Here is a 15,377-nt window from a genome sequence, read left to right on the forward strand (position 1 = left end):
TTACTTCAATTTGTATTTATTTATTTTCTAGAATGACTAGAGCAGGAATTGGCAATGCCAGGCCTCAAAATTGTAATTAATTCATTTTCGGTAATTTGCACAGAAAAAATTTATATTGAAAAACTTTAAAACTAATTATATAGCATTACCTGTAATAGATTAATAGCTTAAGATGCTAAAAAAGAATGAAGCTGATATCTGAAAACGCTGAAGCTGAAATATTAGAGAAAAATGTAAAAGATTCTAAATAAGCCAAAACAGTTAGCATGTAGCTGAAATATTAGCTAAACTTCAAAGTAGCCTAAAAATTTGAAAAGAGCCTGAATTAGCCAAAACAGCTAGCATGTAGCGGAAGTATTAGCTAAATGCCACATAAGCCTAAAAAACTGAAAAAGGATTAAATTAGCCAACACAGCTAGCATTCACCTGAAATGTTAGCTAAATGCCAAATTAGCCCCAAAAACTGGAAAAATGTATAATTTAGCCAAAACTGCTAGCAATTAGCTGAAATATTAGCTAAACTTCAAATTAGCCTAAAAAAAAAACGATAAAATTCAATTAAATTTTATTTAGGTAGCCCAAAATCACAAAAATATGAGTCCTTGGGCTTCAGAAAGACAGTTTGGGGGCCGGGCCAAATGTGCTGGAGGGCCAGATCCGGCCCGGGGGCCGTAGTTTGGGGACCCCTGATGTAGAAGAATCTTCCTTCCCCTTCTTTAGGTTTTGGCCCCACAGTAAATCCCACTGAAGGTTACTACAGACCTTTCTGACTGATGCATAATGTATGAGACGATAAACGCAGGTGAGAAGAAACTCACCTGAAACTACGTGTTGTGTTCTCGAGAATACTCGTGAACAAAGAGCGTGCTCCTCTGGCCGTTACTGTGTGTGCATATGGCGTCCATCCCCCACAGGGCCCCTCATTTACAGCACTACTGTCCTCACACTAATGGGCCGACCACCCCAGCCCACATTTGTACCTTCTAGACTTTCTGACGGACACATTGATCATTGGAACAGGCGTGTTGTAGCGTGTTGCTGTTTGTGCGCCGGCGTGCTGAAAGCTGGGCTGTCGCCGGTCAATAGAGGTAAACAGTACTACAGATTGGAAATGGAGCTCTTCCTCTCGGGGAGTATCAATAATGTGTGGACTTAAAGGCAGCATTAGGCGCCGAGAAGAATGTGCCAGCGAAGCAAACCTTACACCCCAGATCAAAGGAGTAACACGCCACAACCAGCTCCCTCTGATCCATCCTTAGCACTCTTTCCTGCTTCCGCCGGCTCACACATTCTGCCGCCGCTATTTCTCATGTGCTCATTTGCTGGGCTGGCTTTGGCTGTCTCTCCAGCGCCGCCGCGCTCTGTCCATCTGTTGCACACCCTCTTTCTTCACGTCTCTCTGAGGCTCCCCGTGTATTCCCACATGGCTTTGTTAACGCAGCTCTGTCACACACACCCGACACTCTGCATGCCGCCTCGGAGTGACAGATGCTGTTCTAAAAGGTGCAGGCCTCGCATTCCCACCTGCCAGATAACTTTTGGTTTCAGCTAATCACTCCATCATTGCTCGGGTGCTTGAGTTAGAGCTCTGTCGGAGTTTGGAAGTCACTCAAACCGCAACGTGGTGCTAGCTGGCGCTCCGGTCAAGGGGTCTCAGCTGCTATTATCCTTGGAGATTTTGACATCTGTCCACGCAAGAATCCTCCCTCCTGAATGTTATCGCTTAACCTTGTAGTCAGAACAAGAATGTTGTTAGGACTGCAGCCCAGTGAGCAGAAACTATGTCTCCACCACAGAACTGTTTTCTTCTCCGATAGGAGGCCGGGGTCAGTGTGGAGGCTAACGGATGACGTGTAACAATCACCGCCTAAACGTCAAGATTATGGTCTTCCAGAAAGACACACAGCCAAATTTAAATGATTCATTTTGTGATCTTCACGAAAAAATAACACTAAAACATTTTAAAAACTTGATATACAACATTACCTGCAATAAATTAAAATTAAATTGGAAGCTGAAAACAATGAAGCTGATAGCTAGCTAAATATGATCAAAGTGCCAAATTTGAAAAAAAAATCTCAAAAAATTCTACATTAGCCAAAACAGCTAGCATGTAGCTGAAATATCTTCTTCTACTTCTTTTCCTTTCGGCTTTTCCCATCAAGGGTCGCCACAGCGATTCGGATTCCTCCACCCAAGCCTGTTCAAAATAGCCTAAAAGAATGTAAACAAGCCTAAATTAGTCAAAATAGCTTGCATGTAGAAGAAATAATGGCTAAATGAAAAATTAGCCCTAAAAACTGAAAAAATGTCTAATTTAGCCAAAACAGCTAGCATAAAGCTAAAATATTAGATAAACTCCAAATTAGCCTAAAAAACTGATAAAAGCCTAAATTAGCCAAAACAGCTAACACGTAGCTGAAATATTAGCTAAACTCCAAAATAGCCTAAACAACTTTTTTTTAAAGTCTAATTTAGCCAAAACAGCTAGCATAAAGCTAAAACATTAGATCAACTTCAAAATAGCCTAAAAAATTTGGAAAAAAAAAACCCAAAATAGCCAAAACGGCTAGATGGTTGCTGAAATATTAGCTAAACTTCAAATTAGCCTAAAAAACTGAAAATAAGCCTAAACTAGTTAAAACAGCTAGCATGTAGCTGAAATATTAGCTAAATGCAGTATTAGCCCTAAAAATTGGAAAAAAGCCTAAATTAGTCAAAACAGCTAGCATGTGGCTGAAATATTAGATAAACTCCAAATTTTTCCAAAAAACTCCGGTCAAGGGGTATCAGCTGCTATTAGCCTTGGAGATTTTGGTATTTGTCCACACAAGAATCCTCCCTCCTGAATGTTATCGATTAACCTTGCAGTCAGAACAAGAATGTCATTAGGATTGCTGTAGCCCAGTGAGCAGAAACTTTGTCTCCACCACGTTTCCACCACCTCTCCACCACGTTTCCATCACATCTCCACCACGTTTCCACCACGTCTCCACCACGTCTCCACCACATCTCCATCACGTCTCCACCACGTCTCCACCACGTCTCCACCACATCTCCACCACGTCTCCACCACGTCTCCACCACATCTCCACCACATCTCCACCACGTCTCCACCACGTCTCCACCACGTTTCCCAGGTTCTTTGCCAACACCTTTGTAGATGCTGGCAGCTCTTGTGTCACAATCTCCGGTTTGGTTTCTTATCTCTCTTCGTAAGAAATCCTGTCACACACTCGGCTAACATTATTAGCATGCAAACGGGGTTGTGGGAGCTGCAGGAGCTCATTAATTGTTGATGGGCATGATTGAAACGCTGTCATTGTTTTTTTTAATTAAAAAAGACCCTTTGATTGACTTGGATCGCAGCAAAGACGATCGTCTCTGCGCTGAAAGAGTGTCGCCTCGTCCGCAGCTGACAGGAACTTCAGAAAGTGACCAAATCTTCATTGGCAGCGTCTCCCAGGAGCACCGCGGCTCCGAGCAAAGTGTCATTGGAGATGTGAAGTATTTAAGTGTTTATCTAGTCTGGCAGAGACCGCAGGTGCGTGCGAGGTGTTGGTTTCCACAGGCAACTCTGAAAGCAAGCTTTCTTTTATCACCTCACCGAACAAACTCTCAGCCTCAAGGTGAGCGCCGGCACAAATGTGCTTTCAAGGAGTGAAAGAAACATATCTGTGAGGGGAGTTTAGGTTTAATTAGCATAGTAAATCCTTCTGTTTCATGCAGGACCATAAACGTAGTGGGATTTGTCCTGGTCATACTTGCTCTCCAGGGATCGGTTCCCCTGTACATACTGACAGACAGTGCAAACCGCGGCAGGAATTTGCTCAGAGGACTGTGCACATATTGAAATGCAGAGCCAGGATTCTGGAAATACCATATGGGTAAGTGAGTGATAGAATGTACGGCATGGAAATCCGAGCACCTTCTACTTAAAACCAGCAGCAAGCGTCTGTTATACACACTCCCCTCCACAGACCCGCCATTACTTTTAGTACGAGTTGACACGGGAAAAACCGCAACATCTGTCTGGAAACTTGGATCTTTTAGCACGCTGCCGTATTAATCACCCAATTTATGCTAAAACATAGGGAGCAATGTTGCATATCAGAGGGGAAAACTGCATTTCATTACTAACGTGCCATTTTAACACTCTCTATGTAATGAGGCATGACCACTATATTATGCAGAAATTAGTTTTTAAGATTCCTCATTTGATTTCTCTGAAATATATATCATATAGGATGGAGCGACTCAGAACCAATCCCTTTACTCGGTTGTTCTGGTGCTGTTGAAAAAAAGATTTACACGCTTTGATGTTTTCTACCAAACTTATTCCAAATATGAGTGGGAAAGAGCACAAAAAGAAGCCTCTACGGCTTGTTTAGCGTGGACACTCGCATTGAGAGCGTGCGTTTAGCACATAACGTACAGCCGACGGCGTTAAAGGCGCCGCAAATCCAAGAATCTTTACCACCAGTCTCAATGTCTCTTAACACAAAACTCTTCAAAACTCCGAAAAATTTCCACGAAAGACACGATTTCTCCCAAATTTGTTTGACATTTTCTTCTCAAAAAGCCTCTTTTCATTGACGTCGTTCTTACAATAATACTTCTATGTGACACTAAAATGCTAAATTAACTGCTTTCAATGTACTCTCTTACTGAAACTAATACTCCTATGTCTTTGTTGTTGCGATTTTCTTAGTAAACATCATTGTGGTTCACACATTTAGAACATATTAATAGTCCACTTGTAATTTAAGAAATTCAAACTTTAGTCTCATAAATTGTAATTTTTTTATATAATTGTTGGACTTTCTTTTTGAAAGATTTTGATATTTGAAATTTCTTATTTTATTCTTTTAAAATGTTGATTTTTTTTCCTCATAATCTTGTAAATTTTTTATTGTAATAGTTTTTTTCACTGTTTTACGACTTTATTCTTGTAGAATTTGGAGTTTTTGTTATAGATGTACAACTTGGATTTATTGCTTTTAATTTGATCTTTTTCTTGTACATTTTTTTTGCATCATTTCTACAACTTTATGCTCAGAAAATTTTGACTGAAGCTTCTTTTCTTCCCATAGGCTGACTAATTTATTTGGATATATTTTTTCTTCTTTTATGGTGATTCAGTGATACTTCTGAAACTGTCTGTCATGTCGTTTTACACTGAAGGGTTTCTTATCCTAAAAAAGGCTTTTCGTACTTTTATTTTGTGCTACATGTTCATACTTTGTTATTAACACAACGATGAAGGCATTTTTAAATTAACTCACGTGGAACCCCAGACCGGTTTAAACCAGTTTGGGGCTTCTTTAAAGACCTACGTCCTCCTCGGGTTATATCTGAGGAATCCATGTTTTTGTCTGTCATAGTGTTGAACCAGAAAACTGTACAAGTTTGATCCAACTTTTATTAAAAGGACTAAATTCCAATCGAGATTTTTTTGTCACTCTTTTTTTCCCTCATCTACGAACCCTCCGAGGTTAGCGGTTAGTTTTTTTTTTTTTTACAGTTTTACAGAAACTCTTTTCTAAAAACTAGGAGAAAACTTTTTTTTACAGACAGACATTTCTGTTGACAAGTACATTTTTTTTTACGGTTACACACATTTCTTTTTACAAAACTTTTCTAACTTCATTTCCAACTCCAACCTTGTCCTTGTCCAAGAAAGGTTTCTCCCAAATCTGTGGGACATTTTCTTCTGAGTAATCCCCGTTTCCTGCAAATTCTTTTTAATGTTTTTATACTTGTGAATAAACAAATGTAGAATTGTTTTTTCCTCATTTTTAAATCAATCCTGAGATTATCACTTTGAAAGCGCTCTTCATCTCTCAGACTGTTTGTAACTTGATTGTTGGCTCTTTTTTTGTTAATTTTCGTATTAAACAGCCTTTTGTCTCATAAATGTTTGACTTGTAAATTGTAATTTTTTTCTTGGTAATCTTAAACAGGAATTATAACTTTAATTTTGTAGCATATGGACAGTTTTCTCATTGATTTTGTACTTGGTTCTCGTAAATTCTTTTGTTTTTTACATCGTCCCTTAACTCCATCATATATGCCTTCATGTGTGCAGAGTAAAGGTTGTAAAAATTAATGTTTTTTTTTTTAACAGTTTTTTAAGCAAACCTTTCACAACCACAAGGTTGAATTCCGCTCTGTAATGGTTTAGGCTCCTTTGAAGTCCCTGGCAGAGACGTCGTCACCCGCTGTGCTCAAATAAAGCTGGATGTGAACAAGCGTAAAGCACCAGTGGCTCCAGTTTATTTGCTCCAAACGCAGGAAGGTTGACTTGCTTTTATCTCCAGCAAAGATGCAGAAAAGGAGCCCAAAAAGTTTGAGCGAAGAGCTGCGAGACAGGAACAAAAAGTCGTATATGTTTTATTTAAACAGCCTAAAACAGATATTGTTACCTCCCAAACCATTTCAGGACCTTTAGCGTCTTCTCTGACCGACCTGGTTGACAGTAAGCATCTATTTTTCTTTTCCTTTTAGTCTCCAATTTGCGGCTTTTGAGCCGCTCCAGGGGCCTCTTGTTAGGCCCCAGCCCCGGCGAGGAGGTTGTTCTTCTGGTTGGTTCACCCTCCATATTCCTGTGTCTCCAGTTTTCATTAACTTTTGAGCCTTACCAGGGGGTTCCATGTTTGGGCCCTGTGTTGGGCCCCCTGGTGCGACGGAGGGGATCTTCATCTGGCTGGCTTGGAGCTATCACTCTCCACGCTCCTATGCCTCCAGTTTTCATTAACTGTTGAGCCATGCCAGGGGGCTCCATGTTGGGCCCCCTGGTGCGGCGGGGGGCTTTTCTTCTGGCTGGACTGGAGCTATCACTCTCCATGCTCCTGTGCCTTGAGTTTTCATTAACTTTTAAACCTTACCAGGGGGGGCTGTGTTGGGCCCCCTTGTGCGGCAGGGGGAGCTGTTCTGGCTCGACTGGAGCTTTCACTGACCATGCTCCTGTGTCTCCAGTTTTTGTTAACTTGCGAGGCCCCCTGGTGCGGCGGGGGGCTGTTCTTCTTGCTTGGTTGGAGCTTTCTCTCTGGGTGTGGGGATGACCAAGCATTCTCCCGCCTTTTACATTCCATCAAAGACCTTGTGTCAGTTAAAATAAATAAATAAAAACTTCTGGGGGGGGGGTTATCTTAATAAATTCCAAAATATCTGCAGTTACTTTAAATTATATTGTTAAACTACTGTAGATTTCACGTGGGAACCAATAAAATGTGATAAAGATTTTTGCTTAACCCCAAAATGTCAATTGCATTTTCTAAATAACGTATATCCTCCATTTAGAGCAACTTTATTTGCCGCAACCTCCTAACATTAGATTGCCAATTGATCTGTATTTGGACCTATTTTTTTAATTTCTTTTATTTTGGAGTCAAATTTTCTTCTTCCATTTCCTCTCTGGATCTTTTCTGCCAAAAAAATATGTATGTTTTTGGCTAACTTTGCTAACTTGGGGATTTCGTCCATTTAGGAAAGCAGCGCATGGATTTATGACAGAATCCAGTAGCTTTCCAAAAGAAAACTTCGAGATGATCCAATATAATATATATATTTAAATTACGATTAAAAACATGCCTTTCGAAAAATATAAACCTAAAAGTATAAACACTTTAATTCCCGAGACGTCGTCTGTGACGCTTAAATAAAAAATCTTGAACATATGGTAACTTTTCAGTGATTGACACAATAATTCCAGTAGATTCTGAAGGAGAAAAGCGGCTCGACGAGCCGCTTTTCTCCTTCACAATCTACTGGAATTATCGTATTAACGGTTGAAAAATTACTATAGATCAAAGAACATAAACACTGGAGCTTCGCTGTTTTTGTTTTTGTTGTTTGAAGACCTAAATCTTTCCTTATGATACGATACGTTTATTATTTCCAGGAATCTTTGGAGCACTTGAATGACTTTCAGTAAAGTTTACTCTAGAAAGCACAGTCAATAACACGTCTACACTCTACATGATTGATGAAAGGAATAAATTGTAAGGAATTATCAAGGCAGCGGCAAACAATTCTTCATCTTGTGGCGAGAATTCGCAGGTATTTTGTTTCTTTTTAATGTCCTCATACAGAGAAATGCTCCTTTTATACCATTGTTCCACCAACCTTGCTACTCTTTTTTTTAAACGTAGGTTATTACAGTAGGTTATTACAGTAGGTTATTACAGTAGGTTATTACAGTAGGTTATTGGGGCTTTTGGCTGAAAAGTGAGGGGCTTAAAAGAGGCGAAATAAGGGAGATGGTTCCAGTGTCGCTCCCACCACAGGCTGTCTGGCGCATCACTGGCATCAAAACGTTTAAGATGGTTTTTTGTGTGTCTCTTAATAGTGCGCACAGTCATTGTGATGCACACAGGGAAGCTGGCATTTCAAGGCGTTCCCTCCTCTGTGAGGCAGAGAAGCAGCGCGACAGACCCCGGCGTGCGGAATAAAGACTTATCATCTGCTGTCATTCCCTCCTTACACACTCAGGGGTTTCGCTAAACCTGCTTTTATTTTATTTATTTATCTCCCTTCTACGGTGTCGGTGTCCTCCAAAATCTCTTGATGATTATTTCTCAGATTTACGGTCTACATCGTTCACTACAATAGCTTGGTTCTGATGTAATTCTGACTCGCTGTCGCCTCTTAGCCTGTCACAGCCCGCTGTGCCTGAAGGGGGGGGGCGCTCTTCAAGGGCAGCGTGATTGAATTAACCAGCCATTAGATGTACGAGACAAGCTGTAATTGCAGGGTGTATTTATCAGTTCAGACGAATGAGTTTGGACCATGAGGTCATGGTAGAACTCCACTACCCACCTCAGAAGATGTGGACCTGTTTCCACGCCGCTTATAGCGCTAATGATGTTTATTTATCGTGGGAATGCTTAGTAAGAGTTCAGCAAACTAGCATCAAAACGTTCAGCTCTTTCGGACATTACTGCTCGTATTTTTTTGTATTTATAAACTTGATAGTTTTTGAAATATTAAGCAAAATGTCACAGGAAATGGATGAGAAAGGGAGATGTTTTCATCTTTGATAGTATTCTTAAAAAACTAGAGTTTAGAAAATATTTTAGCAACATGCTAACGTTTTTGGCTAATTCGTTATCTACTGAGGTATATATAGGCTAATTTAGAGTTTAGCTTCTATTTTAGCAACAGGCTAACACTTTTGGCTAATTTAGTTTACTGAGGAATTTGAGTTTATCTTGGAGTTTAGTGAGTATTTAAGCAATATGCTAGCTTTTTTTGGCTAATTTGTTATCTATTGAGCTTTTTATGGCTAATTTGGAGTATAGCTTCTATTTTAGCAACAGGCTAACGTTTTTAGCTAATTTAGTTTACTGAGGAGTTTGAGTCTATTTTGGAGATTAGCGAGTATTTAAGCAATATGCTAGCTTTTTTGGCTAATTTGGCATCTACTGAGGTTTTTTCAGGCTAATTTGTAGTTTAGCAAATAGTTTAGCAACATGCTAACGTTTTTGGCTAATTTGTTACTGAGGTTTTTAAAGGCTAAGTTAGAGCTTAGAAAATATTTTAGAAACAGACTAGCATTTTTGAATTATTGGCTACTGAGGTTTTCATAGGCTAATTTAGAGGTTAGCTTCTTTTTTAGTAATAGGCTAAAGTTTTTGGGTTAGTTTACTGAGGAATTTTAGGGTATTTTGGATTTTAGCTTGTATTTAAGCAATGTGCTGGCTTTTTTTTTTTTTGGCTAATTTGGCATCCACTGAGGTTTTTTATGGTAATTTGGAGTTTAGCTAGTATTTTAGCAATATAGGGCCTACACACGTTTTTGGCTAATTTGTTATCAACTGTGGTTTTTAGGCTATTTTAAAGTTTAGCTTCTATTTTAGCAACGTACTAACATTTTTGGCTAATTTGGAGTTGAGCTAGTAAGTAAATCATATGCTAGTTTTTTGTTTTTTGGCCAATTTGGAATCTACTGAGGTTTTTGTTATTCTAATTTAGAGTTTAGCAAATATTTTAGCAACATGCTAACACTAATTTGTTTTCTACTGGTGTTTTTATGAAATGAATGAGAAAGTCTTCACATTTCAAAATTTTAAGTAGATTAACAACAAGCCTTTAAATATATTTATGGGTTTTGTTTTCATCTTTTATAGTAATTTTCAAAAAATGTGGAGTTTAGCTAATATTTTAGCAACAGGCTAACGTTTTTGGCTAATTTAGTTTACTGAAGAATTTTAGGCTATTTTGGAGTTTAGCTAATATTTTGCATGAAATTCCTTCAGCAATTAAAGTAATTTATTTCATCAGCTAATAGCTTCAGCATCTTCAGTACTTTCAGCTAAAAACATTCACACCAGCATTATCTCAGGGAATGCCACTTTTCTAGTTTATTTATTTAGCAGCAGTGACTGACAGACTAGGATTAATACAACAAATGACCTCTCTCTTTTCTCGTGTCATGCAGGCCCGTTCCTTCTGAGAGGAAGTGATGTCACGCCACCACCACCGCTTCGAGCGGGACTACCGGGCGCCTTGGGAGCGCAGGGACAGCATCCGTCCCTCCGTCCTCCACAACGGAGGAGCCAACCATAGCTGTGCCTCCGCCGTCGTCAATGGCAACAACCGTCCAGGGCTTCTCCCCCTCCCGGTGATCCCCTCCCTCCTCCCCACCCCGGTTACAGTTGCCGTGACAACGTCGAGCAGCGACATAGCGGTCAAGCGAGGCATCACGGGGACAGGATCCGGGGCTCCGGCGACAGCCAAGGTAGGATTTCGACTTTGTGTTTGAGTTCCTGCTCTCGCCTTCGCTGTCAGCTTTTAAATCCGATCGTGATGACCTCCCCAGCCTGACACGGAATCAAACTTTTGGGCTTTTCCCTCCCACACTCTCCAAACATCTCAGCCTGTCTTCATGGTTCAGCTGCCTCCGCTCTTCTCCTGCTTCCTCCACTTTTATCCCTCATCCCAGAGTGTCCGCTCTCTCCGCACATTCTCACTCCGCTGACCCTTTCTTGGCAAATCATTCGCTTTCCATCTTCATTTTCCGTCGCTGCCAAACGGCAGAATCGTCCTGACTTTCAGAGATTCTCCTCTTTTGCTTCTCTAACGTCTGACGGGAGCTGGGATGGAGCGGTTTCTGAGTTGGTTTGGCTTCTTTTTCTGCGTCTCCTGCATTAGTGGAAACAACAGCGTGATAATTACAGCCCCCCTCAGTGCACTTGATTAAACGTCCCCGCAGAACGCACGGACCACGGCGCGGTAAATCTGCTCCGACACCGTGTGGCCCCTTCTTTCACGCTGAATAATTGCCGGCATTCATAGAAAGTCTGGCCGCGTCGCGCTGAGGGTGTTGTCATCGTTCAAAAGCTGCCAGAGCAATTAGGTGTTCGGCCTCGCACACCTCCTTAGAGCGCCACGTGAGGAGGCCGTCCTCGCCACGGTCTCCCATGATGCCTCTGGTTTCTTACAGCCCAGCTTTTCCTCCTCCACTCATCTATTGTTGTATACAACCTAACTTTAAAGAAGTTGTATTATACAAGAATAAAGTCGTACATTTATAAGTAAAGTTGTAACTTTATGAGAATAAACTGGTAAAATGGGTTAAAAGTTGTTATTTTCTTACAATAAAGTGAGGGAAGGATCCATCCACAACACATGCTGAATTAATACATAGTTTTATCATAGAAATCTATGTCCCATAATGCATTGGGAGGTCTGTAAACCCAGTTTCCCGTAAACTGTTTTGTCTTTAATGTTGTTGAACTAAAAGATGGAGTTTTTCCTGAACAAAAGACAAACCGATCTACGTCTCTGATACTGAAAGAATGTTCTCATGTGTTTATGAGTTTAATCTTGTAAATTCTCCATGTATAACTTATGAAGTATTAACTTTAATATCCGAAAATATTGACTCTTCTACTCATAATTCTACAGGTTTATTCTGGTAACATTATTCTTTCAGATTTAAGACTTTTTTTTTCATAATGTCACGACTTTAGCATCAATTTACAACTTTTTTCTCATTTTATTTTCCCAAATGTATTAATTATTTTCACTATATGATACATTTCCAACTTTTTTCTTTATTTTTAACATTCATGTTAATTTTGCACATTTTTCACATAATTTTACAACTTAATTGTCATAAACTTACAACTTTTTGTAATCATGTCATGAATCTATGATCGTAAGTTTTTTACTTCCTTTTTCATAAATTTACAACTTTCTTCTCATAAAATTATGTTTTTCTCAAAATTTTACAACTTTATTGGAAAACGTACAACTTTACAATTTTATTCCTAAAATATATGACTTTTTTTCTCTTTCACTTTACATTTTTTTGGAGCATTTCTACATTTTTCAAATTACTTTGCAACTTAATGATTAGAAATGTACAACTTTTTCTCATCATTTCATGAATTAACTCATGTAAATTATTGACTTTTTTTCTTATACATTTTTATCAAAACATTGTAACTTTTTCTCATAATTTTGCAACTTTATTATTGTAAGCATTTTACAAAGTTATTCTTGTAAATTTATAACTTTTTTGTTTTTACTGAATACATAACTTTTTTCTGAGAGCATTATGACATTTTTCTCTTGATCTTTACTTTCTTCTCATAATTGTGCAACATTTTTAGAGAATTTCGACTCTTTTTGGTCATACTTTTACAACTTTATTATTGTAAATTTATAACTTTCTTCTCATCATTTCATGACTTAAATGTTCAACTTTTTTTCCCCATAATTTACAACTTTTTAATCATAAAATTGTGACTTTTTCTCATAATTTATTTGTTCTTTATTCTTGCAAATGGGACCATTTTTTTTATAAAAACGTAAAACTTTGTTCTAATCAATCTATCTTCGTAAATTAAAAAAGAAATCATAAATTTACAACTTTTTTTGGGGAATTTTGACGTTTTTTGGTCATAAATCACAATTTTTCTTCTCACCATTTCATGATGTAATCTACATACATTTTCAACTTATTTTCCCGTAAATTAACAACTTTTTAATCATAAAATTGTGACTTTTTCTCATTTTTTCGACTCCATTATTGTTAATGTACAACTTTGACGACTTTATTTTTGTAAATTTGAATATTTTGTCTTATCAAGACTTACAACTTTGTTCTAATCCATCTATAAATCTGTCCTCGTAAATTTTTGACATTTACCGTCATAAATTTACAACTTTTTCTGATCATTTAGATTTTTTTTCTAATAATTTTGCACCTTTATTATTGTAAACTTACACATTTTTTCTCAATTTCCTCAACTTTATTTTCATACTTTTTTTCTTGTAAATTAACAGTTTTTAATTATAAAATTGCCACTTTTTTCTCAAAATTTTCTTTTGTAAATATCTATATTAAATCTATTTATTTATTTATTTTATTTTAATGATATCCCAAATACTCAGTTGTAGAAAATGAATCCTGAAGGAGAATTTAATAACTGAGTCATGAATCGGAATAGAGCTGCGGATGTAAAGTTTGCCCGTTCACACATTTTCCACCAATCATCTTCCAGGTTCTTGTATCCGGTTGCAGCGGTCCAGTCGTTCTGGATCTCGGGCCCAGAAACCCCAGACCTGCACCGTGCACGCCTGTAACCCCAGAATGTGTGCATGTGACTTTGGCATCACCAGCAGCTCTGGAAGATTGAGATATTTACGGCCGTGTCCGAGATCCCAGGAGATTCCGTGCTTTCTCTCCGTCTGCCATCTCTGATCAACGCCGCCGCCGGCCTCAGACAGCGTGATGGACGACTGCAGCTCTCCCTTCACGGTCTCCGTGTCTCTGCTCTGTCCACGGCGACACTAAAAAGCTGACAGCTCCGATCGATTTCCTCCGTTTGGGGACTCTTTCTTCATAAACACACCAGCCCATCCGGGGCGAGTGTCCGCCCGGCGAACCGGCGTGGTGTGAAAGCGATCGGGCTCCACGGACGCCGTCCTGAGACAACCTTTGATTGGCCTCAGCTTTGGTGATAAACTAACGACTAATCAGGGGGATTTGGATGAACATGATGGTGGAGCGGAACGAATGCTTGAAAAGCGCCATCTGGCTGCGTCATCCACGGGGATGTAGAGCTGACCGCCCGGAACACTGAACGCCAGTTAATTCACAGTCGCTCGCCAAAACACCGATTCACTCCAGATCAACGTCGTGTATTTTCTGCTTCCGTCAATCGTTAACGTTTCACTCTGGAGGGAAACACGAGCCGAAAAGAGACAGGTTCAAGTCCTGTAGCAGGTCCTCTTCCTGCTGGAGGTTTTTATTGAGTGAAAACATTTGAACCATTTCAGCAACGTGAAGCGTTCAGCTCGTTCAGGACGTTACTGCTTGAATTCTGGTATTTATAAACTTTAGCTTTTAAAATATTAAACAGAACATGCCCCAGAAGAAATGAATGAGAAACTACTCAAATCTTTCAAAAACGTTTGTGTACTTTAAAACTGATGAACTTCTACAATCTTTTAGGAACAGACATCATTCAAACTTAAAAATGTTCCTCAACTACTGGGTTTTTAAAGGTAATTTTGAGCGTAGCTTTTAATTTAGCTACATGCTAGCTGTTTTTGGCTAATTTATACATGATTCCAGTTTTTTTGTTTGGAGATTAGCAAAAAAAATTGCAATATACTAAAATATTGGCCAAATTAGACTTTTTTTTTTAATTTCTAGGATAATTCGGAGTTCATTCTAGCATTATGCTAGCTGTTTTTGGCTAATTTAGAAAATGTTTCAGTTTTTAAGGCTAGTTTGGAGTTTAGCTAAAACTTTTAGCAGTATTCTAATATATTGGCGGAATTTGTCATTTTTTTCCCAAATTTTTAGGCTAATTCAGAGTTTAGCTAATACATTTTATGCACACTGTTTTGGCTAATTTAGACATTTTCCAGTTTTTTAGGATTTTTCTTTGTTCACTTTATGTAAATTTGGTTTCAAAATGTTCAGCAAGTTAAGGACATTAATGCTATTGAAGTTTTTAAAGCTAACTTTGAGGTTAGCTAATATTTTAGCACAATGCTAACGTTTTTAGCTAATTGGGATTTTGTGGGGTACTATGGAGTTTAGCTTGTGTTTTACCGACCTCCAACCTTTTCTGGCTAATTTGGCATCTACTGAGGTTTTTTGGGCTAATTCTGAGTTAAGCTAAATATTGCTATTTGACATTTTAGCAAAGATGCATTTTTTTTATAAACATCTTCAAAGTCTTTGTGCATTTTTTGTAATTATTCAAGTTTGGTATCAAAATGTTCAGCAAGGACATTAATGCTACTGAGGTTTTTAAAGCTAATTTTGAGTTTACCTAATATTTTAGCACCATGCTAACGTTTTTGGCTAATTTGGCAACTAATGAGATTTTGTAGGCTATGAAGTTAAGCTA

The 15,377-nt window shown here is 38.6% G+C and overlaps 1 protein-coding gene across 6 annotated transcripts in view; it reads left to right on the forward strand.

Moving 5' to 3' along the window:
- Window positions 1-15,377, forward strand: part of LOC112158292 (kelch-like protein 29) — a 326,899-nt gene that overhangs the window by 92,648 nt on the left and 218,874 nt on the right. For all 6 annotated transcript variants that reach the window (XM_036210446.1, XM_024291568.2, XM_024291569.2 and 3 more), the window contains one exon: window positions 10,442-10,741. In XM_036210446.1, the coding sequence (XP_036066339.1) occupies window positions 10,466-10,741 (276 nt within the window). In that variant the 5' untranslated portion in view covers window positions 10,442-10,465. The remainder of the gene's footprint in view (window positions 1-10,441; window positions 10,742-15,377) is intronic.

Source organism: Oryzias melastigma, linkage group LG24 (genome assembly GCF_002922805.2).
Source record: "Oryzias melastigma strain HK-1 linkage group LG24, ASM292280v2, whole genome shotgun sequence".
NCBI classification, from domain to species: Eukaryota; Metazoa; Chordata; class Actinopteri; order Beloniformes; family Adrianichthyidae; genus Oryzias; species Oryzias melastigma.